This window comes from Gadus chalcogrammus, chromosome 17 (genome assembly GCF_026213295.1).
Source record: "Gadus chalcogrammus isolate NIFS_2021 chromosome 17, NIFS_Gcha_1.0, whole genome shotgun sequence".
NCBI lineage: Eukaryota > Metazoa > Chordata > Actinopteri > Gadiformes > Gadidae > Gadus > Gadus chalcogrammus.
Window position 1 is genome coordinate 12,215,795 of NC_079428.1, and position 25,035 is coordinate 12,240,829.

At 46.1% G+C, this 25,035-nt stretch overlaps 2 protein-coding genes across 4 annotated transcripts in view; both read right to left on the minus strand.

Moving 5' to 3' along the window:
* The window catches only part of corin (corin, serine peptidase), a 29,725-nt gene extending 24,927 nt beyond the window's left edge, over positions 1-4,798 (minus strand). For all 3 annotated transcript variants that reach the window (XR_008893037.1, XR_008893036.1, XM_056576271.1), the window contains exons 1-2: positions 4,607-4,798; positions 2,803-2,953 (exon numbers count right to left, since the gene is read on the minus strand). Coding sequence is in view for 1 of the 3 variants with exons in the window: in XM_056576271.1 (XP_056432246.1) it covers positions 2,803-2,953; positions 4,607-4,687 (232 nt within the window). In the remaining 2 variants the exon portion in view is untranslated. The remainder of the gene's footprint in view (positions 1-2,802; positions 2,954-4,606) is intronic.
* Positions 4,799-5,275: 477 nt separating this feature from the next.
* Positions 5,276-25,035, minus strand: LOC130370525 (NF-X1-type zinc finger protein NFXL1-like). The gene is made up of 25 exons (XM_056576278.1): positions 24,861-25,035; positions 23,907-24,283; positions 23,371-23,553; positions 22,644-22,753; positions 22,401-22,531; positions 21,735-21,779; positions 21,486-21,619; positions 20,470-20,555; positions 19,552-19,627; positions 18,989-19,089; positions 18,411-18,525; positions 18,105-18,229; positions 17,773-17,895; positions 17,137-17,227; positions 15,167-15,287; positions 13,575-13,731; positions 12,904-12,995; positions 11,423-11,444; positions 10,414-10,542; positions 10,085-10,239; positions 9,495-9,564; positions 7,407-7,511; positions 6,258-6,344; positions 6,118-6,171; positions 5,276-5,732 (listed from the first exon to the last, which is right to left on the minus strand). Exons 2-25 carry the CDS (start codon positions 24,274-24,276, stop codon positions 5,568-5,570), a joined length of 2,847 nt encoding a protein of 948 aa, XP_056432253.1. The 5' UTR covers positions 24,277-24,283; positions 24,861-25,035; the 3' UTR covers positions 5,276-5,567.

Genomic DNA, 25,035 nt, shown 5'->3' on the forward strand with positions numbered 1-25,035 from the left:
TCAGGAAATATTTAAATTATAATATATATACATATTATTTTTTTAATAATTACAATATATGATATATATATATTTAATGATTAAAATAGACGAAAGACTAAATAATGACACAAGGATGAAAGAATAAAAATATATAATAATGAAATTATTAATTGATAAATTGATAGAAGGGAATGAGTTCTTGGTTGGAGCTTCTTCAGTTTGACTGATTATTTCTGTTCATTTAAACTCTGATAAAAATTACCAACATCCCTAACATTCACAAGTGGCCATTAGAATTTCACTACTGTGTGTGTGTGTGTGTGTGTGTGTGTGTGTGTGTGTGTGTGTGTGTGTGTGTGTGTGTGTGTGTGTGTGTGTGTGTGTGTGTGTGTGTGTGTGTGTGTGTGTGTGTGTGTGTGTTTTTGTTTATTAATAGGGCAAATGTGACGCATGTGGGACACCTGTCTATGGAATGAATAACACACTCGCACACACACTCACACACACACAAACACACACCATAGAGACCCAATGAAAGAAGATATTCTTTGTTTAGAGTAGGTGATCGTGTTACTATGGAGATTACGATAAAAATATATTCCACCCAGACGTTTGCGTGTGAAATATATTTTTGCGTATATGTGTGTATAAGACCATGTAATAACATAACTGACATAGTTCTCCAGTGTGTTTAGTGTGTGCGTGTGTGTGTGTGTGTGTGTGTGTGTGTGTGTGTGTGTGTGTGTGTGTGTGTGTGTGTGTGTGTGTGTGTGTGCGTGCGTGCGTGTGTGTGTGTGAGAAAGAGAACGAGAGGGCGAGTGAGGGAAATGGCAAGGGATTTGAAAGAACAAGCCCTTCAAAGACCATTAGGTGTTTAATGATCAGTGAACAGGCTGTGTGTCTTTGTGTGTTCGTGTGTGTGTGTGCGTGTGAATGTTCGTGTGCATGTGTGTGTGTGTTAGAGTTAATGGTGCTTTCAAATGCTAGCGGCAAACGACTTCTGCACAAACAGCTTTAGTGCCATCTTGAGGATTCGTGTGTGTGTGTGTGTGTGTGTGTGTGTGTGTGTGTGTGTGTGTGTGTGTGTGTGTGTGTGTGTGTGTGTGTGTGTGTGTGTGTGTGTGTGTGTGTGTGTGTGTGTGTGTGCGGACGGGAGGGTGGAGATGAAAGAGATAGTGGTGTGAAAGATGGGGAGGAATGAGGAGGAAACAGCAGGACCAGCTGTGTACCACCAGCTGAGTGTGTGTGTGTGCGTGTGTGTGCGTGTGTGTGTGTGTGTGTGTGTGTGTGTGTGTGTGTGTGTGTGTGTGTGTGTGTGTGTGTGTGTGTGTGTGTGTGTGTGTGTGTGTGTGTGTGTGTGTGTGTGTGTGTGTGTGTGTGTGCGTGTGTGTGTATGTGTGTGTGTGTCTGTGGGGGGGGGGTGGGGGGGGGGGGGATTGTATGTGTTTTATGGTTGTACGTGTCTGAGTGGTTGTTTGTGAATGGTTGTATGTGTGTGTATGTGTTTGAACGTGTGTGTGCGTGCGTGCGTGTGTGTAAACGTGTGAAAGTGCCAAAGAGTCAGACCAGTTTGTGTTCAAACAGACAGAAAATGTACACTTTAACCCCTTCAGTTCCTCTCTCTCGCTCTCGTTTTATGATACGCTATTGTGTATGCATGGCATGCACAAAAACACACCAGCAGACAGACACTTATTGAATAAAAAAACGATCTATCATTCATAGAGCTGTGGTCTTTTGATTTCAAATATTTTTGAGAAAACTGACCCACTGAAATTTATTTTTTCGGAGAAAGCGAGAGGGAGAGAGGACCAGAATCTACGGACATTACAGTTAAACAAACATGTCTGTAATTTGAGCGTTCATAATCTGTTCCATTACCAACTTTAAAGATTGTCAAACTCATGTATCCGTTGGATATAGAGAGAGTGATATGTAGGAGGCAGTCTAGGTATAGATATGCATAAAGGAGGTACATCGAGTAATCCAGGAGGGAAATAGTGATATGTAGGAGGTACAGAGAGTTCTTGGTTGAAGAGAGTGAAATCTAGGAGGTAGAGGGAGTCAGGAGTAAAAGAGTGAGATCCAGGAGATAGAGCGACATCTAGAAGGTAGATAGTGATATCTAGGCGGTAGAGTGTTATGTAGGAGGTAGAGAGAATTCTAGGATGATGAAAATGACATCCATATGGTTAAGGGAATCAGGAGGTAAAGAGTGACATCAGGAAGGTAGAGAGTGGTATCTAGAGGGTAAAGAGTGACATCTAGAAGGTAGAGAGTGGTATCTAGAGGGTAAAGAGTGACATCTGGAAGGTAGGGAGTGGTATCTAGAGGGTAAAGAGTGACATCTAGAAGGTAGAGAGTGGTATCTAGAGGGTAAAGAGTGACATCTGGAAGGTAGAGAGAGACCTCTAAAAGGTAGAGTGATATCTAGGAGGTAACGAGTGGCGTCTAGGAGATAGAGAGTGACATCTAGGAGACAGTCATATCTAAGTGGTATGATATATAGGAAGTGGATGAGTGGTCTAAGAGGTAGATGGTGACATAGGAGGTAGAGTGACATCAATGAGGAAAGCAGCATCTAGGAGATACAGTGCAATGGTGAGGATGCAGAGAGTTAAACATAGGTAGAGGGATCGGTAGAGTGATCTAGGAAGAAGAGAGTGATATCCGGGAGGTAGAGAGTAAAACCTACGAGGTATAGATTGAAATGTAGGAGGAGAGAGAATAATATATAAGAAGTAGGGAGTGACATTGCAGATGTAGAGAGTGATATGTAGTAGTGTGTGTGTGTGTGCGTGTGCGTGTGTGTGCGTGTACCTGTCAGTGCCAGTATGAGCAGCAGCAGAGCAGCCAATAGGCTGATGGTCGGGATGAGGATGTACAGGAGGAGACGCGGGTGATTGGTCGATCCAAGCTTGTGAGGACACGCCTCCCCCATTATGTCCCCGCCTTCTGCTCCACCTGAGGCCTGACACACGGAGATACACACGCACACACACACACACACATAATCACAAAGATTTACAACCACTCAAACACGCGTACAACCACATTCACATGCAACCACAAACACACACAAACAACCATATTCACATAAAACCACATACACACACACACACACACACACACACACACACACACACACACACACACACACAAATATTTCGTGCATTAAACATGTGCTGATGTTTACATGATACACGTCGTCTAGGATAACTTTTCTATCAAATCCGTCCGTGTGCTTCTCCCTAATCACGCTCCGTTTGCGCCTGATCTCAGTCTCTCGAGTCACTTTAACGGGACGTCCCGCCATCCTTACCTGTCCTATAGTCGCCGGTGACCTCTACGGTGGAAGCAGCGTACCGGTTATCTGCAGCACGCGCCTTGCCCCTGCATAGCGGCTACCGATCCGGTGAGAGAACGAGCTGGTGGCGGTGATGATAAAGAGGGCAGGGAAGGCATCTCAGTGGATGTCTTTCTGACGATGTCGTTATACCGGAGAATGCACTCTCTGACGGTATCTCTCTCTCTCTGACGGTATCTCTCTCCCTCTCTCTATAAGAGAAGCAGCTCTATCGGTTGTTGTTTCATAACCTATTCAAACCGAATTCCAGGTCGGACGGCGTAAAGATATAAAGAGAGTATGCTTACAACTTTTAGGATAGTGAAAAGCTCGCATAGTGACCCGTTACCACGATATGAACCGATAGTCGGACTAGACCAACCACCGAGCGGTCACCGGCAAATTTAGGCACTCCCAGGACCGGACCACACCGGGTATTTTTATCTTAGTCTGTGTGTGTGTGTGTGTGTGTGTGTGTGTGTGTGTGTGTGTGTGTGTGTGTGTGTGTGTGTGTGTGTGTGTGTGTGTGTGTGTGTGTGTGTGTGTGTGTGTGTGTGTGTGTGTGTGTGTGTGTGTGTGTGTGTTATTTTTAGGACCACCAAGTTTCGGGCTCGTGCACAAGTGAACACATAGAAAGACGATACGCGGGAGAAGAGGATGAGTGGAGAGGAAAACTTTACACCTCCTCCTTCACTTTAAATAGACACACACACACACACACACACGCACGCACGCACGCACGCACACACAGCATATGCGTGTCAAAACGAATTTGGAAAAACCTTAAAGAACCATTTCACTTTTATAACGATGTGACCTATTCTTCGCGGGACTTTTTACAATCCACCTCACTGTATCGACAGGCCATCGTGATTTTCCTACAGCCTGAGACCCGTCCACACCGCTCACCTGGAACCGAGAGGGTCCATCGAAATGGTCAATTCACGTGTTGTTGGTGCCTGTCAGACGTGTCCAGCCATTACAATGGTTAACCCTTCTCACGCATAACTATTGAGTCTTTTTTAATATTAATGTAAAATAGCAATAAGTAGAGGACGTTATGACTTCTACATTGATTCCTCTGAACTCTTTTTGGATAATTTCTTGAAAAGTTGTTATTCGTTGATCACCCTATGAAAACCACTGATAACCATAGATTTAGTATAATCACTTTGTAGAACTCTTTATAAAAAAATATCCACCGGTCATAAAGTTTAACGGAAGGACACGAGGTCGCCTATAAACCACTTGGATAAAAGGTTAAAAGTTGAAGTCTACCGTTCCGCTGAAGACGACGCGCGGGCATGACTCTGCGGGCTCCCCGGAAAACATGACCTCCTCTAGCCGCTCTGCGCTCATCGCCGTGGGGCGAGCATCTCTCCGCGTCGCGGTGAAGCTGAGGTACTACCGGAGCGGAGCGGCTCGCGCTGCTCTGAAGGAGTATCTACCCACGGTACTTTCCTAGGCCACGCCCTCTCTCCTCTTTAATTCCCTCTCCTCTTTGCTACTTGCTCGTGCCCTTTCTCTCCCTCACTCACACACACACACACACACACACACACACTAGTAATTATCTCAATCTGGCACGCACCACTTCAATCTGGCTCCCGCCCACCTGCCCTCTCTCGCTCTGTGACACACGCCTCCTGCACTGAGATTTGCTCCACGTGAGCAAGCTTCAACATTTCAGGATTAGGAATCACAAGTAACACATAGCGGTATGCACACACATCCCGCTGTGTTTCGGTGCACATGGCTTTAGGAGTTCATTGTCTGCGTCATAATCCTCAACAACACAAACCGCGCTCACTGCACAGGTGCATTCTGGGACCCCGGCTTCGGCCCATGCGTCTTTGAGAGCCCTGTGTTTGACAGATACACACGCACGAGCACGAGCACAAGCACACACAAGCACACAAACGCAACAGACGAGAGACACAACAGAATGTGGCATTTCTCACGTTTATTTCCACTAGAGAAAATCATTTGCATAGAAACACATCGAATTAATGTATCATCAATGTCGTTTCCACGGTGACCGCTGTAGACCACGGCTTGTTTTAGTGTTTGTTTAGGGCTCATCCAGTCGCCTCAGGAACTAGACCAGACATACACGGACGGTGTTAAAGGCCAGGCTATGAGTGTACATGTACACCTCAACAATAAAGTCCCACACAACACACACATGTTCTCTGCATCTATGTCACACACACACACACACACACACACACACACAGCGTTACATCAGGTAATAGACAGCAGCGGCCAGTGCGACTCCACACACTGGCAGCAGAAGGAAGAGCTTGTATTTGGCCCAGCTCTCTCTCTCCTCCTCCACCTCTCCTTTCCTCCTTCTCTCTCTCCTCCTGCCCTTCTGTCGCTTCTCAAACGCCTCGCACTCCGCCTGGGAACGCACGCGAGAATGCACACACGCGCACACAGGAGGAACACACACTGTTAGAAGGGGGTCCAAAGGATAATGGTTATCAGACGATACAAACATCTACGACGTCTATGCTTTATCTATACTAAACCTAATAATTAAATGTGGTAAAATCACAACAGTGTAGATAGAATCACGTTATATAAATCAATCCATAAAAGGTAATGATTCCAGCATGAACACTATCCGTGAGAGACACACTTCTAAATAAACATGTGTCCAATCAGATCACAGCTTCAATAACACTATTAACCAATTAGGTAAGAGCTAATCAGATCGATGCATCAATATTAACATTGGTGTACATGGAAACAAATTCCCAGTAACCATGGAAACAGGGTCATACCTGGAGCTTCTTCTGCTCTTCCTCCTTTGCTGCCTTCTCCTCTTCCTCCTTCAACTGAAGCACATACACACATTATAGGTCATATTGTACAGTATATTAATTTATGTCATTTTATTTTGCATGTGTGTGTCAGTGTATACCTGGCTGGCTTTCTGTAGATGCTGTTTACAGGTGCTGTCACACTCCACTAAACTCTGGTCTTCTTGAAGTTTAGCGCATGGGAACTCCTATGTGTTGACGCGCGCGCACACACACACACACACACACACACACACACACACACACACACACACACACACACACACACACACACACACACACACACACACACACACGTAAATTAGACTTGAGATAATAGATTGGATTCCAAGTGTGTATAATTAGGGATGTGCGGATAGCCCAGTATTGTATCTGTATCCATATTTGTTGAGGCATCAAAACCATTTGTATTTGTATTTGAATAACAGTGGAGAAATAATCCTATTTTTTTGTTCATTCCTCTTATTTTAGGGTATTAAAGTGTCAATACAAGTGTTTTTCAATAAACTATAATGATAATTATGAACCCGTGAAGGTAGGAAAGGCAATGTTTTGTCAAATCATTGCAAGGTACCGCCTATCCTACATTTAAATGTAATATTGGTTTCTGGTTTTCATAAACCCAGCAATAAACATCGAAGCCTTTAACCACAAACCTAATAGAAAAGAAAACCCTTTTAAAACTAACATTCAGATCCTAATCCACATTCGAACCAATAAACGAAACTCTGAACTAATAAATGAGGGTGAACATTGCGGACCCTGCCACCACCCACCCTAATTGGAGGATGCTGGAAAGACAGAATATCAACAAACAAGAAAAGGGCTAATGGGAATGCTAGCCTTAATCTCCTCGCGGTCAAATGAGCATTGTTATTCGTGACCCACAGCAGTGAGTAGTGAGCCCAGCGGGTAGGAGAACCGGCTACACTGCCAGAGCAAGGATAATCTCCTGCTCCGGGGCCAAACAAACTCTGCCTCACATATTGCAGGTTCCAAGAGGAAAACAAGAGAGAGGCAACTGAGAGGCAAATGTTAAATATGTGATATATATATTGAATTCCCACCACGTTGACAGTTATGAGGAACTCCAGCTATTTGACATGTTATATAATTTTTTTTAATATTATTAAATATTTGTATGAAATAAATATGCGGAAAAACCCACGATTTGTGCTTTGCCTTTCAAGTGTGCATGCCTGGCGTGTGCGCGTGTGCTTTTGTGTGTGTGGGTTTGTGTGTTTGTGTACCTTCTTGATCCTCTTGCAGGGACATCTTACTTTCACTTTCTGCTGACATATCTCCTCACATTGACCGGGATGACACACCTGCTTACAGCGGTGACCACAACTCAGCTACAAACACGCACACGCACACAAACACACACACACACACACACACACACACGCACACGCACACACACGCACTGTTAGTTCTATAATCTTGAAAAAACTTTTACACTGTATATTCTATATCCTTCTGTTAAATAGCCCCATGGTAGCATCTAACAGTGAAGCACTTGGAAGTGACCACTCTGGTACCGGCTGCATTCATCCGTAGCACAGCACAAGATCATAGAAACCACAAGATCAGAGGAGTTCAAACACTGGACTTGTTGTCGGGTAAGAAACGCAGTCCAAGGAAAAACAGAGCAAAACACTTTCAGCTGGCCTTTCCAATACCCACTCTGTGTTTGTCCGTGTGCGCATGTATGTCTGTGGAGTGCTCCAGTGTGTTTGTGTGTGTGTGTTTGTGTGTGTGTGCCAGTAACTATGACAAAATGAAAAAACTAAATCATTCCCAGGTGAAAGTAATACACACGTTAAGAAAGAGGAGAGAGAAAAAGGGAAAGTGTGTGCATACGTGTGTGTGCGTGTGCGCGTGTGTGTGTGTGTGTGTGGCTGGCGCCAGAGCTTAATTGATTACCAAGAGTAGGAACAAAGGAAATGGAGGGAAAGAAAGAAAGAAAGAAAGAAAGAAAGATGCAGAGGGAGACAGAGTAAGACGGACAGAGAGAGACCCACAGGCAGACGGAGTCAGAGTTTCTACTGTCCTTTTTAAGTTGCATTGGAGAATCATCATGATGAACAGTAATGTGATCTCAGAAGGTTATGGCGGACCACCCGACCATTCACTGTTTTCCTTACAGAGACCGCCCTGTGCTTCAGGGTGTGTGCTTGAGTGTGATGAGCTTTGTGTTTGAGTGTGTTTTGTCTTCCAGTGTGTGTCAGTGTGTGTCAGTGTGTGTGTCAGTGTGTCCTAGTGTGTGTTCTAGTGTGTGTCCTAGTGTGTGTCAGTGTGTGTCAGTGTGTCTCAGTGTGTGTCAGTGTGTCTCTCTGTGTGTCTCTCTGTCTCTGTGTGTGTCAGTGTGTCTCAGTGTGTGTCAGTGTGTCTCAGTGTGTCTCTCTGTGTGTCTCTCCGTCTGTGTGTGTGTCAGTGTGTCTCAGTGTGTCTCTGTGTGTGTCAGTGTGTGTCAGTGTGTCTCTGTGTGTCTCTGTGTGTCTCAGTGTGTCTCTCTGTGTGTCTCAGTGTGTGTCAGTCTTTTCCAGTGTGTCTCAGTGTGTGTCAGTGTGTCCTAGTGTGTACTCGCTGTGAGATTCCGTGCGTTGAGCCGTGTGTTACTGACAGATCCTCCCTTCAGCCAGAGCAACACACGAGCTTCCTGAGGAGAGAGCCGTGCACCCAGGTATGCTGTTATGATAGGCTTCTGAAAACATGGGCAAGCTAAGTTAATTATATCAGGAATGGGTAGAAAATGAACACGAAACCTAAACAAAGGTGTGGTATGAACAAAAAGGCCGGCCGACAGCAAGAAAGACACAGATGGACAGACAGACAGAGAGACCAGCAGACAGTGAAACAGAGAGAGAGGGGGACAGGAAGAGACGCACAGATAGGAAGACAGAGAGAGAGACAGAGAGAGGGACCAGTAGAGAGAGAAACAGAGTCAGACAGACAGGCAGAGAGAGAGAGCGAGAGAGACGGATACATTCTCTCTCCTGGAAAGCCTCAACACTCGAACAGTGAATTCCAACATCGTCAGTAGAGGTATGAGACACACACAGACACACACACTTACAGCCGGTTTGATAACAGAGGTCTCATGATGCATTACTCTCCAAGCCGAGGTGTGTTGAACACAAAGCAGAACAAGTAGGTCCTTACGTCCATGTGTGTGTGTGTGTGTGTGTGTGTGTGTGTGTGTAGGGTGTGTGTCTGTAGGGTGTGTGTGTGTGCATGCGTCTGTAGTGTGTGTCTGTAGGGTGTGTGTCTGTAGGGTGTGTGTGTGTCTGTAGGGTGTGTGTGTGTGTGTGTGTCTGTAGGGTGTGTGTGTATACCTCTTTAGGACACTGGTTGTTACAGGAGGCCAGCTGTATCTTGGATTCACGGTCGGCCGACTGCAGCTTCCTTCGCACACAAACACACACACACACACACACACACACACACACGTGTCACCTTTGACCTTAAAATAAAACAGGCCCAGAGAGCACACCTGAACCAGCTGCCGTGTCTATCCCCAGGTGTGCGTTGCCGTGGGAAACAGATGGCCGGTGATGGAGAGTATCACAGGTGGTTAAGGAGGAGCGCTAGGATATATTTTAGAAGAACCAGATATTTACTACTGCATTAATGTACTGAATGTCATTTAGCAGACTTTCATGTTTTCAGTATTCCTTTTAATGGTTCGATCCATGTCTTTAGGGGGATGGTAGGGGTTGGGGAGCATCTTGCTCTAGGAAGCCTTCAGCTACAAAGAAAGAGTCAAAAACCAAGAGATTTAGGGGAAAAGAAAAACCTAGGCTGCCCCAAGTCTCCGCCCCATAATGGTGACATCCGTACCCCATTTGAATGTGGAGTGGTTGTATAATGTAACTGTGCGAGTGCATGTGTATGTGTATGTGAGGACGTGTGCGTGTGTACGTACGTGCACTCTACGTATATCAGGGTGATCTTGCAGTGGCACCGCTGGCGGATCATCTGCTGACAGACGGGACAGTCTCCCGGGTGACAGCGGAGGGAGCAGGGGTGGGGGCAGCCGCGAGGGCGGGGCTTACAGCAGCCCACCTCACACTCCTCACACTGCAAAAGGGGGAGGGGAGTCAGAGCCAGGGAGAGAGAGAGGGAGGGAGGGGAGGGAGGGAGAGAGAGAGATTCACTTTTTTTTTTATAATTTTCTAAAATGACCCCAGGAGGATAAAACGGCGGGCGTAAGGAAGGAATGAAGATGCAGTTATTTACCGCGGTCGCACTCACCCCCGACTTGTTCCCCTTGGATACCGTGTGGCATTCCTTGGTGCAGGTGTGGTTGCCACAGGTCAGAAGACGTCCGCAAGGTCGCTTGCAGGTGAACGGCCCTCGCTTGTAACATGGAACAGGACTCACCTGAAACAGACACACACACGCACACAGACGCACACACACGCGAACATCAAATCGTTAACCCCCCCTTATAGCAAGACGGGTTGTCAGGTAAAGGGACATATTCTCTGTTCCCACAGCAAGCGTTAAGAACCAAATGGGCACGAGGTGAAAAGTCCAATGAGCTGACGAACTGGATGCTCTGAGCACTACAGTGTCTCGTGGGCGCTGTGGAACACCACACACGGGACTATAGTGCCACAGGGTTCAGACAAACAGAATACAGATTTTTACCACTCTCCTTCCAAAAACACACCACCTCCTGAAGCTGTCTGGAGGTGACTGGGACAAACAGAGGGAGAGAGAGGGGTGGAAGACAGAGAGAGAGAGGGGTGGAAGACAGAGAGAGAGAGAGAGAGAGAGAGAGAGAGAGAGAGAGAGAGAGAGAGAGAGAGAGAGAGAGAGAGAGAGAGAGAGAGAGAGAGAGAGAAAGAGAGAGAGAGCAAGAGAGAGAGAGCAAGAGAGAGAGAGCGACAGAGAGGAGAGAGAGAGGTGGAAAGACAGAAGAGAGGGACAGAGAAGAGACGATGTGGGGGACAGAGAGACAGCCTGTGCCAGGAATATAAAAGCACTACCAGGATGAGGAGGGAGAGATAGATTATACGAGAGAGGACAGAGGAGGACAAACGGCTGCAAGGAGGACGAAACCAAACCGTTGTAGGGGACAGAAGCTGAGAGCGTTGCAGATGGATAGATGGAGTCAGGGATGAGATGAAGAGATTTGCAGTGTGCAGATATTTATATTTTTGCATCACTCGCAGGCATGAAGGTCAAAGGGTGAAGAGATAAAAAAAAGAAGAGAATCAGACGCACACAAAGATGAAAGCCCATGACCCCAACTTACCTCATGTTCCCCAAGGCAGGAGCTGCAAACACACAAAACACAACGCATCTTAGCATCGTATAAATGTCATCATATTAACAACATCAGCTATCACCATTAACCTTACCGTCATCATTACATAATTATGATTAAGTGTCATTATCCCTTGTCGATTGTGGTTGCTAAGCATAGAGTGCTTGGGTGAGATACACATACCAGTAGTAACAGGTAGAACCGGGAACTTCTACCTTGGCTTATTATGTTGCTTGCTATTATATGAAACCCAGAAGAACCCGCACTAGCATGCAGGGGTTCAGACACACACACGTCCACAGACACACACACGTCCACAGACACACACACGTCCACATACACACACACGTCTACAGATACACACACGTCCACAGACACACACACGTCCACATACACACACACGTCTACAGATACACACACGTCCACATACACACACACGTCTACAGATACACACACGTCCACAGACACACACACGTCCACAGACACACACACGTCCACAGACACACACACGTCCACAGACACACAGGATTTGGAGTCACTAAATGCGTCGCAAAACTGCAGGCAGTTGGCAGCTACCAGAATGTTTAAAAAATGTGTGTCAACAAACACACTCACAGCATGCAGCATGTTTACAGCCTCAGGTCTAATGTTCCATGACAAGACCAAAGCACCACAGCATGACTGTGCATGTGTGCAAGTTTCTGTGTGTATGTGTGTGGGTTTGTGCAAATCACAAAGTTGACCTTTCATTTTCATCAATCATACATTGTTAATTGTCTTTATCAACGTGTACATTTTATATACATTTATATTGTAAGTCGTAATGCCCAACAACCAAGTATGTCAAATGTATTAAAGCTAGTTAAAAATGTATTAATTAAAGCTAATTTTCAAGGATCCTTTATTCATAATAAATTCATAAGCAAGTTATTTATACTTCAATAACATTGACCAATCGTAAAAACACAGAGTTCTAAATACTTATTTTCTTAAACAACATTAGTGAATCGGCCCACCAGATGTTTGAGTGTGTGTGTGTGTGCACGTGTGTGTGTGCGTGTGCGTGTGCGTGTGCGTGTGCGTGCGTGTGCGTGTGCGTGTGCGTGTGCGTGTGCGTGCGCGTGCATGTGCGTGCGTGTGCATGTGCGTGGGTCTGCATGTGTGCGTGGGTGTGCATGTGCGTGTGTCTGCATGTGCGTGTGTCTGCATGTGTGCGTGGGTGTGCATGTGCGTGTGTCTGCATGTGCGTGTGTCTGCATGTGCGTGTGTCTGCATGTGCGCGTGCGTGCGTGCGTGCGTGCGCGCGCGCGCGCGTGCGTGCGTGCGTGCGCGCGTGCGTGCGTGCGTGCGTGCGCGCGTGCGTGCGCGCGTGCGTGCGTGCGTGCGTGCGTGCGTGCGTGCGTGCGTGCGTGCGTGCGTGCGTGCGTGCGTGCGTGCGTGCGTGCGTGCGTGTGTCCCACATCACCTACGTTGGTATAGGTACTTGACACGGTGGACAGGGCAGAGCTTTCTGTACGAAGGCTGGCTCCGTCGGTTGCTCCCATGGGCCGGCCACTTTGGCCTAACACACACATGCACACGCACACAAATGATACAATATCCCACTTTGGTCTGGAAACAAGAATTCATTATGTGAACTCGACACAAGCCATTGACATTGACGGACGGTCCTACTGCGACTTACATTTGACGTCACTAGGACAACATGCTTCGAGACAGAGTTTACTGGAGGCTACACGAGCAGGACAGGTGTGTTTCTACATAATGAGGACTAGGACAGGTGTGTTTACCTTACTAGGACCAGGACAGGTGTGTATATCTAATAAGGACCAGAACAGGTGTGTCAAACTGACTGGCAAAAGTGGCTGTGTTTGTGTATCTGGACCAGGCCAGGTGTGTTTACCTTACTAGGGCCAGGACAGGTGTGCGTGTTCCCAACGAGGACCAGGCCAGGTGTGTATATCTAACGAGGGCCAGGACAGGTGTGTGTCTCTAACGAGGACCGGGCCAGGTGTGTGTCTCTAACGAGGGCCAGGACAAGTGTGCGTGTTCCTAACGAGGACCCGGCCAGATGTGTGTCTCTTAACGAGGACCGGGCCAGGTGTGTGTCTCTTAACGAGGACTGGCCAGGTGTGTTTACCTGTTGAGACTTGATGAGCACCCGGTCGTGGCAGGGAGCAGGACACGCGTGTTTGCAGCGGGTGAGGGCCAGCAGGCAGGGCTGGCGGCAGGGGGGGCAGGCCTCTTGGTGACAGCGGTGGTCCTCCCTGGCGGGGTGGTGGCAGGAGGCAGGCGACCTGGAGACACAGAGCAGAGGGAGACTTTCTGGAACACTTTCCATTTAAATAGTCAGGCGAGTTCTGCAGGCAGCGCTCCACCATTGTTGTTTTTTGTCTTTTTATTTCTTTTTGTTATAATAAATGCTATTATTTATTACTGGCTACAAACTTTGGGACCTATCTCCTCCACATATTGTCCACCTTCAGACTCCAATGTTTTCTTTGAATGAAATTACACACTATCATTCAATCATCTAACCCTCATTATGTAAATAAATTGATCTTTACACTATGTTAAGGCCCAATCCCATTTCTACCCCTTACCCCTTCAAAACAAGGGGGAGGGGTAATGGGTAAAAATGGGATTGGGCCTAAAACATGGATGGGTATTATACCCGTTGAGAGTCTGGTGTTGATGTGTGCGACTGCGGTTTAGATTACACTGGGTCCCGATGGAGGCTCTTGCCTTCCCTTGGCAGAGCAGCATGTCCTTCAGAACAAATAAACTCACATACTTGAAGGGACAGACACATGTTGGACATGGACATCCAGATGTTTGGTTCTCATTTACTGAGCAGGACAATGTCCTATTAAAAGAAGCCTCGGTTTTAGTCTTTGAGAACGAGGTTTTGGGAGGATGCGAGGTTCTTCGTACACGGCGGGGGGTCTACTTGTGGGAGAGGCAAACAATGAGGGGGGCTATGTTTCTAAATGCTCCGTAAAAACCCTTTTTCTTCATGTTACGCAAGAACACAAACGAAGCAAGCTGGGACTCCTGAGGGCCGAACGGTATGAGCCTTATGGTTCTGTGGCCTAGCTATAAAGAAGCTGGACAAGAGAGAATCAATTCCAAACACATTCTGCCACCACAAATGATGCCTTACCTTTGGCAACTGTCATACCAATGTATACCACCCCTATGGATCATGCTAGTACTACTTCTATTACTCATCATACTCATAATTATCATAAGAATAGACCCAAGTGCAAACTGAATCACTAAGGTTTAGATATTAATTGAACTATTAGAGATTTTTGTATGTTTGTATGTTTATACCGTTACGCTCAATCCATTCAAAGTTTAAAGTTTTGAACTCAAATCGTTTCACTTGGGTTCAGCTGTTCAACATTTCTAAACGTGTTGACGATTTATTTAACATATTTTAAAGCTCATTTGACACTACAGCAATCAGCGCATTTCCTACAGGGACGGCCGTCCCGAGTGGATATCCAGTCCCCACGCAGCGCTGGTCTGGGGGCTCACCTGCAGAGCTCCTTACAGCGCTGGTCTGGGGGCTCACCTGCAGAGCTCCTTACAGCGCTGGTCTGGGGGCTCACCTGCAGAGCTCCTTACAGCGCTGGTCTGGGGGGGCTCACCTGCAGAGCTCCTTACAGCGCTGGTCTGGGGGGCTCACCTGCAGAGCTCCTTACAGCGCTGGTCTGGGGGGCTCACCTGCAGAGCTCCTTGCAGCGGGGGGGCTTGGTGCTCCGCTCCCTCCCGCACGGCACCACCAAGCAGGAAGAGCCACACGCACACTTCACCTGGACCGTCTCCGGACACGGATAGCAGGCACCTACACACACACACACACACACACACACACACACACACACACACACACACACACACACACACACACACACACACACACACACACACACACACACACACACACACACACACACACACACACACACTTTAATTGTCATCCCTCCATCCTTCTATCCGTCCTCCATCATCCCCCCATCCTATGCCCTCTCTGATTCATCCATCATCCTGTCTCCATCATCCCTTAATCATTCTGTCGATCCTCCATCCTTCTGTTGATCCTCCATCATGTGTGTCCTCTATGATTCATCCCTCATTCTGTCCGTTATCCCTTAATCATTATATGGATCCTCTTTCACCGCTCCATCAGTCTGTCGGTCTGTCCTCTATCCTCTCTCTCCATCAGTTGGTCTCTGCGCCATCATCCCTTGATCATCGTCCCTCCCCGTCTGTCGCGCTGGACGACTCAGCCGAAGGCGTTTGTTAGGCCATCGACAAAAAGGCGACAGTTGAACATAGCGTACCTAATTTCAGGGGCCTAACTTCCAATTAAAAACCAGAGACCTTTAAACACAAACACACACAAAGAGCCAAACACACAAACTGTAAACTCATCGCACGCACAGACACACACATAGACGTGGAATGTGGCGGTTGCCATCTGATGACCTATGCTTCCTGTGTTACGCCGAAACCTTTCCCCGACTTGCATGCATCTAACAATCTCGGCCTCGCTCCTCAAAAGGTCAGGGTAGCCAATCAGAAGTGAGAAAAGCCCATCAATTATCTTCTATCTTTTCAGCCAATCCAGTGACAGAGACGAATAAATTAGCTTTTATCCCCCTATCTGGAGACAAAAGACAGGGAGGACATTTAAACACAAACAAATTGCACACAAACGCATACAGACACACACACACAAACTTTACATGTGTATGGGAAAGCGATGACCTCTGCATCCTGGTTAAACTCATGAATCCAACTCAACAAAGACACAGAGGCCTGTGAGTGTGTGTGTGTGCTTGCGTTCATGCATTTGTTTGGGTGGGTGTCATGCAGCTTTTTGATCATTTTTAACCAAATCTCAAAGCAGGCAAACAATTGCTCTTTCTCTTGGGTCATAAAGACACATACACACACACACCAAAACCACACACCATCAAACACACACACACACACACACACACACACACACACACATAATATACCAATATATGTAGTGCATAGAAAAGCAGTACAAAAAGTGAATAAAAACCAAACAGTTAATAAACAGGTCGAGAGCTGGACAAGCAGTAAGTAGGACAAAACAAGACTTGTGTTCCACTAGTCACATATGCTTACAAGTCGGCGAACAATAAAACGGCTTTAGACCCACATTGAAAAGCACATTGAAGGAACCTCAGGGATAAAGGATAAGAGCTGGTACTTATATTGTTACTTGTGATGCTCTCAGTGTAGGGTACCATAAAGCAATATAAAACTATGCCAAAACACACCTCTCTTGTACACACCAAGAAATAACACACAATGACCTCCTGCACACCGCGGTTGTTCAACCTACACATCGGACACAGACGTGCACTACTACACACAAGGTGCTGTGGACTCAGAACATTCCGGAGTCTGACCCTTGAACCTCTCTCGCTGTGGCTGTCCCGGCCAATCACAATCCACCGGGCACACACTCATCTGAAGTGACCGTTTCTGCGTAGAGGGGGTGTGTGTGTGTGTGTGTGTGTGTGTGTGTGTGTGTGTGTGTGTGTGTGTGTGTGTGTGTGTGTGTGTGTGTGTGTGTGTGTGTGTGTGTGTGTGTGTGTGTGTGTGTGTGTGTGTGTGTGTGTGTGTGTGTGTGCGTGCGTGCGTGTGCACGTTACCTTGGTGACAGATTGAGGGACATTTATGGTTGCGGCAGCCCAACGATCGTCCACAGTTCTGGTCACATGGTGGGCAGTTACCGGGGCAACACTGTGGCACAACAGGGACATTTGCATAGAATGCGAAAGGTTCATTTGAACAATTACTCAAAATAGTTGCCCGTTTGTGAGCATAGCATTCCAACGGTTATTTTTTAAGAATTACCCATCATATTAGGCAGTATATTAGCATAGCATGCTAAAGGCTGTGTTTAACAAGTACTCATATAGTGGGCATTCGGCTAGCATAGCAATCTAAAGGCTGTGCTTATCAAGTATTTATAACAGTGAGCAGTATGTTACCATAGCATTCCAAAGTTTCTTATTAACTTTTACTTGGGATCAAAGTGGGATGCATTTAATCATAGCATGCAAAAGGTTTTGTTTAACCAGTACTTATAATATTGGGCAGCATGATAGCATAGCGAGCTAAAGACTTAAGAGTTAACAGATTTAAGAAATAATAAAATCAAATCTAAAAACAATATAGTCTACAAAGAAGGATTGCAAACAGTTTGCGATGTGAATTGGACACAGCGCCTCCTGTCTGTGTGGGGGATATATGTCTCAATGTTTGTCTGATATAAAAAGGGGAACCTTTCTTCTGCACTGGTGTCTCTGGCAGCTCCTGGTGTTGGGACATTTGGTGTCACAGAGGTACTCCTTGTGACAGGGCACCACGCGGCTGTAGCGGCCACACCGGCACGACCGTTCCACCTCCTGCAGAGAGGAAGAACATTGACCAATCAACCTGTACAAATAATCTATTTACCTTGTTCAACTAAAATCATCAATTAAACACAGGTCGTCGATCAAGCAGTAATGTGCTCATTACGTTGATGAATGATCACATGTTGTGGTGACTGGGTGAGTTACTGAGTGTGTGTGTGTGTGTGTGTGTGTGTGTGTGTGTGTGTGTGTGTGTTCACCTGTCTGCAGGTCTCACAGTTGCCATGGTGACATCTCATGGAGCAGGTGTGTATCCCACACGTCAGTGGACGGTCACACGTGTCCCCGCACGTCCCGACCTCCTCCGTGCATGGGCGCGAACACTCTACACACACACACACACACACACAGTAAACAAAATGCCATCCATCAGGGGACTTGGTTGTTGATGATGTTTGATCGATAGGAAGCCACACAACTCTAAAAGTACATAGGGAAGTGTGTGTGTGTGTGTGTGTGTGTGTGTGTGTGTGTGTGTGTGTGTGTGTGTGTGTGCGTTCTCTCACTGGACTTTCCGCAGGGACAGGCCCTCTCCCCCGTGCGCGGGCATGCCCCACACAGACCCCCGTGACACTCTCGGTCGCAGGTGTGATTGCCACACGACAACACCCCTCCACACACCTTGGGGAGGGGTGGGAAGGAAGAAGGAGACAAGGGGAGAGGAAAGGAGGAGTAGAGGTATGATTACATTGACACTAAGGGCATTTAGCAGACGCTTTTATCCAAAGCGACTCACACTGCTGTTACTGTTGGTAACCTAAGGATGTTCATAGAACCAAGTGCAAAGCACTGACACTCGCTAGGTTAACCCATTCCCCGTATACAACAAAGACAGCTAGGATAAGATGCTACACAAGAACACATCTGGAGGAGAGGAGTCGTATATTAATTTTGACCTACTAACTGACATACAGATTTACTTGGCTTTATTAAATGACATTTATTACAAGAGGGGGAGGAGAGGGGAGGGGAGGAAGGAGATAGGGTGAGGAGGGTAGGAGATGTGAAGGAGAAGATAATAGAGTCGGGGACATTTTAGAGATAAGCAGGACAGGAGAAAAACAAAGCAGGGGAGGGGGAGAACCTGTTTGCAGTTCCAGGACGGACTGGCGCACTCCCTCTCCGTCTGCTCCCGTCCACAAACACACTTCTGAACACTGACTCTGGGGCAAGGTGCACAGGGACCTGGGGAGGAGACGGACATTAAGACAAGGATAGAGAGACCAAGGGACAGAGAGAGAGAGAGACCGAGAGAGAGAGAGAGAGAGAGAGAGAGAGAGAGAGAGAGAGAGAGAGAGAGAGAGAGAGAGAGAGAGACAGAGACAGAGACAGAGACAGAGACCGAGAGACCGAGAGACCGAGAGAGAGAGAGAGAGAGAGAGAGAGCGAGAGCGAGAGCGAGAGAGAGAGAGAGAGAAATCAAGTCATCAATACCAACAGGTTCTATTTATTTTAAGTGTTCTCTAGTTAGGAAATAAATATACATGATGTGAGGAATATGTTTTGAGTTCTATATTACATAACTATGCATCATATGAAGAGATCTTGTGTAAAGGATGATAGAAATACAGTACATGAGAGTATATCAGAAACATAATAACAGGTATCAGAGCTAGAGCCCCTATGGGTGTGTGTGTGTGTGTGCACCTGAGTGACATTGCTGCGTGCAGCTGTGTTGTTTGCAGGGCAACATCTTTCCACATCGTTGTTGACATGACCAGGCCTGACAGAACACGCACACGCACACACACACACACACACACACACACACACACACACACACACACACACACACACACACACACACACAGTTATTGAGGAACATGATGATTAAGTTGTTGCTCTGCATCTTGTTGGTAGAGCAAGGCACCACCGCCTATGAACATAGTATGCAAGGAAAGGGTTTATTTCACTTTAACCACTGTACATTATTCAGCTTATTACACGGCTAACCTACTAAATCAATTTAAGTCACAAATGTGATTTATTTTAAATTATTTTATGGCTTCCGGTACAAAAGTTAGATTCTATGGTTGGAGAAATGGTCTGCTATTCAGAAATAACGCGTCATTAAATACCCCGAATGACCAATCAGAATAGTGTATTCGACAAAGCCATGCAATAATCATTTTAAGGTAATTTAGTAGATGTCTGCATAGTGAACCAATAGAGGTATTCCTGTATATTTATTACACAGCTTTGCTGAATACACTATTCTGATAAGTCAATTATGTCATCCAGCGGTCTGATATTTCTGAATAGCAGTCCGTTGCTCTGGACGCTATATCCAACCTTGGAAGCCAACAGACCATTATTTTTTGTGGAAGCATTCAAATCCTTTTTAAAACATAAAAAAAGGAGGACAGTATGTGCTGACCGTATTTTGTGACAAAACAACTTTTCTTTTAAATTTATTCGGTTAGAAGCCGTGTTATAACATTTAACATTAACATTTTAATATAATGTTAATATTATCATCAGGATTATGTACATATATCGCTTATATATCGTTTTGTGATTAGTGTGTGTGACCATGGAGCTAGCCATGGTAGCCGTCGTTGTTACCTTGTTGCTACAGCGACGAGGTAGAGGGCGGCCTTTGCCACACATACAGGCAACGTGGACCATCTTCGGACAGGGAGGGCAGGGGCCTGGTGAGCACACACACACACACACACATTAATGACAATAAAATAATAAAAAGGTTGGATGTATGTTTATTAATGTACATATATCAAACTTTATTGTGATTTTTGTGTGTGTGTGTGTGTGTGTGTGTGTGTGTGTGTGTGTGTGTGTGTGTGTGTGTGTGTGTGTGTGTGTGTGTGTGTGTGTGTGTGTGTGTGTGTGTGTGTGTGTGTGTGTGTGTGTGTGTGTGTGTACTAGAGCCCGACCGATATATCGGCAGGCCGATATTATCGGCCGATATTAGGCATTTTTCAAACTATTCGGTATCGGCATTTATAATGGCCGATAAATGAATATAAAAAAAAAGAAAAAAGAAGTTGGTCCACCAGAGGGCGCTCCAACGCCCAAACCCGCTGATTCAGCCAGAGTTAGGCAGAGTGAATGACGGAGATCGACGGAGATCATCGGTGTTGTTCATGTGTGCAAGTGTGTTCATGGTAAGTTGGCAACTGTCACGAGACATACATTGCTTGAATAACAATTAAAAGAACATCCCCATCAATTCTCTAAAGTCGATAAGCATGACTTAATTCATGACTACCATGTCCAGTTTTGCTGTTGTTACGTGTTAGCTGAGAGTGAAAAGGATTTAAAGGATAACTACAAATAACCAATGTTAGGGAAATGTGTTTGTTTTGTTGCTCGTTTCTGGATATTTTTTTAATATGTATATATATATATATCGGCATATCAGATTTTTAAATCACAAAATATTCGTATCGGTCTTAAAAATTCTATATTGGTCGGGCTCTATGTGTACATGAATGTACGAGGCTGTGTGTGTTTATGCATGTGTGTCAGGTTGTGTGTGTTTGAGTGTATATGAACCTGTGTTTCTGTGTGCGTGCGTGTGTGCGTGCATGCGTGCGTGTGTGCGTGCATGCGTGCGTTACCGGGGTGACAGAGCAGCAGGCAAGTGTGTCCACAGCTGGGGGTCAGAGGTCGCTCACAGACCTGACCACAGGAGTGGGGCAGCAGCCAGGGGTCCACAGGGGGGTCCTGCACCTTCTCACAGTAACACACATACCTGCACAGATGCACACGCAAACATACACACTGAGACACCAGACTGGGGAATATTGAAGCAGCTTTGCATTGCTTTAATGACAATACAACAACTATGGTACAGAGATGGAACCCACCTGTTGGGAGTGGCACTGGGCGGGTACTCTGTACGACACTTTGGACTGGACGAGGGGAGGGAGGAGAGAAAGAGGAGAGGGGAGAACAGAGGACAACAGAGAAGTAGAGAAGAGAGGCCAGGGGTTAGAGTAGATGGACAAGGGTTAACTTAACTTACTTAAGACCCGTTAACACATTTACTCATGGCCCCATGCAAGATTTCCCGCGTGGGGCCAAGAGTGGATGAGAACAGGGATCGATATTCTGGGAAATCCGTAACATTTCTGGATCACTGCCTGTACAGCTGTGCTGGGCAATGAAAGCAGTACCTTCATTGGGAGAGGCACGCTAAGGGTGACGTCCATCTGACGCAAGGCAAATCTCAGATGGAGCGAGCTAACCAATCACAAGACTCTGTTGAGAACTTATTCGTAACATGCCAATGCTTATCGGGTAATGCGGCTGGCAACTGGACGTCTTTCATTACAACCATATGGTGTATTGTCCCTTGGCCCATCTATTCCAGAATTGTTATTTCATGTGTGAAAGGGGACAAGACGCAATCACTAGCGGTGCCTGAAAGTTTATGCTTGTGATTGACAGGGAACTATGTGGGAGAGGGTCTTTAGTTCACTGTTCAGTTGCTCGTCAAGAGGAGACGGTGAAAGAGCTGCTGGCCTCCTCACCAAGGCCACGGGTGCTGCTTCTGACCAAAGTCCTCGTCAGTCACGGAGGAAACGAGGAAGGCAGAGTCCTTGGCCCACTTCTGGATGCAGGGGATGTGGAAGAGAGAGTAGCACCCGCCACAACTCCACACCTACGGACCCAAGAGAAGCATACAGACTACTTTGGAAGGGATCAAAGTATGTGTGTGCGTGTGTTAAGTGTGTGTGTGTGCTTGTGCGTGTGCATGCATGCGTGCCTCGTACCGCCTGGATCCTCTTGACGGAGGCAATGCAGATGAGGCAGGTGACCGCTCCGGACTGGAACAGCTCACTCACATACTGATTGGTCCTCTCTAGCCCATTCACATCACCACCTGCACACACACACACACACACAATTAATAAAAAATATGTAGGATTTGTTTGTGCACCGGTATATAGCATTCATGGGAATGTATCCATTCCTAGTTACCCCCCCACTAGTTGGGTGGAGAGAATGCAAGGGGCACCATCTATTGGTAATATATGATACTGCAGCTCTCTGATGACAATCATATACCAATAAGCAACTGCTTAGTCACATTATTAACAAACAAGCATTACTGTGTGAATCCGATATAGTGTGTGTGTGTGTGTGTGTGTGTGTGTGTGTGTGTGTGTGTGTGTGTGTGTCTGTGTGTGTGTGTGTGTCTGTGTGTGTGTGTGTGTTGTGTGTGTAAGACGTGTGTGTGTGTTCTAAATTAAAAAAAATAGAAAGACTGAAAATGTCGATATAGGGACAATCTGCACAGAAGTAAACAATCAAAGACATATAAATAAAGTGGGGACAGTCCATCTAGTGCTTAAAACTTGATATCTTGGTTAACAGTCTAGGGGCTGCATCTTGGAAAAACTGGAACCGAGCCACAGAAGAGTGATCGAGGAAGTGAACAGCGAGTTGTAGTAGTAGAGTCGGGAAGAGACCAAAACACGTATGATTTCTTTGCGTTACCTGTCTGGACCGTGTAGGTCGTAAAGGTTGAGGCGAGAATCTTTCCCTTCTTCGCATCCCTTGTCCCAATCTCTTCATCTTCCTCGTCGGAGGAGGAGGAGCTGTAATGGCTCTGGACCAATCGCTGAGCAGCAACCATGTTTGACTTCCTGATCTCCTCAAACTTCGATTGGACAGTCAAGCCTGACCAACACACAGCAGTAAGTAATACACAATCCTTTCCTAGTGACATTTTCACAATGCTTAATTAGTAATACCTAAGTATACATATTGTTATATCCTGTAATAATCAATAATCAAATTGTCTCTTCATACTCAAAAGAAAGTTTGTCAGTAGCATATCTCGAGAGACAGGAGATAGCAGACAATAAGATGCATAAACATAGCATGCTGCAGTACAATGACAAAGCTTATTTACAAGCCATCATGTCAGATGCCTACATCCAACACCATGTCATAAAGCTGTAGTCTGTATCAACAAATGGACTTATCCGAGTGCTGCACAGAATATTGAAACATTTCAAACGTTTTCTTACTTTGTTCATTTTTTGCCGAGGGGATGTTGTTCGTCTTACCAACTCCTCTTCCTCTTCCCTCTCCTCCTTTATTCCCCTCTGCTGCTGCTCCTCCTTTCCCCTCTCCTCTACCTCTCCCCTCTGCTCCTCTCTTGGCCCCTGCTTTCCCCCCTGCTCCTCCTCCTCCAGCTCCTGCTCCTCTTCCTCCTGCTGCTCCTCCTCCTCTCTCCTCTCCTCCCCATACTCCTGCAGGAGGAGCTGGTTTGGTGGGAGCAGGGGCGGCAGCAGCAGCTCCGGGTCTCTCCTCCTTCTGTGGAGGTCGTGACCTCTCCCCTGACCCGGCACTACCTCTGCCACGCCCCTTGCCTTGCTGTCTCCAGGCTGGCTCCATGGTAACCCTTGGATAGATAAGGTGGTACTCAGGGCGATTTACTAGCCAAACACTCATATAAAGACCATCATATACATACACACCATCATACTTCATTCAGATAGCGATATAAATGTAGTCCGACAAGAGATAATGCATATTCATGAGTCTCTGTAGAGATGGCTTAAATATTCACGGTTTAGTACATTGCCGTACACCACATGAAGTTGTCATTTATAGGCCGACTCAACTGTGCAATCTATGTACATAATGTTTACAATTTGGAATACCTAAGTAGTATAATACGGTAGCTTAAATATATGTTGACACAAGTCCCCTTTTCACTCTTAAAAGTAATTTAATCAGAGTATGTAGACAGAAGCATACCGACACTACACCTTAGATTTGATGAATGAAAACTTGTTTTTTGATATTCGGCTAGCGATGCATCTTGTGTTAAAGTATATGTTAACATGGTAAATCATGTTTCGGTCTATGCCTGAGGTGATTAGTCTTATATATGCAAGTCCTGCAGAGTGCACTCAAAGGTTAGCACTTCTCAGCTAACCATGACATGTTTACAAGAAACGCAAGAAACAACTTACGACTTTCGTGAGTGACGTTCAACTACAATTAATTAGCACTAGAAATAAATGTCTTCCGGTGTTACAGAGGTAGGTATTAATAAGAGGAATATGATTTAGCAAAAAGTTGATTCACCGGAGCTAACGCGCACTGTACTGCAAGTGGCCGTGTGTAGACATGCGCATTGAAGTGCCG

Excerpts from the sequence above, each read along its gene's own strand:
- LOC130370525 (XM_056576278.1), bottom strand. The coding sequence starts at position 24,276 with ATGGAGCCAGCCTGGAGACAGCAAGGCAAGGGGCGTGGCAGAGGTAGT. Across the intron at positions 17,228-17,772 it reads GACACCAGTGCAGAAGAAAG|TGTTGCCCCGGTAACTGCCC; the intron begins GTTCCCCTTTTT and ends GTTGTGCCACAG. Across the intron at positions 10,240-10,413 it reads CCAAGGGGAACAAGTCGGGG|TGTGAGGAGTGTGAGGTGGG; the intron begins GTGAGTGCGACC and ends CCCCTTTTGCAG.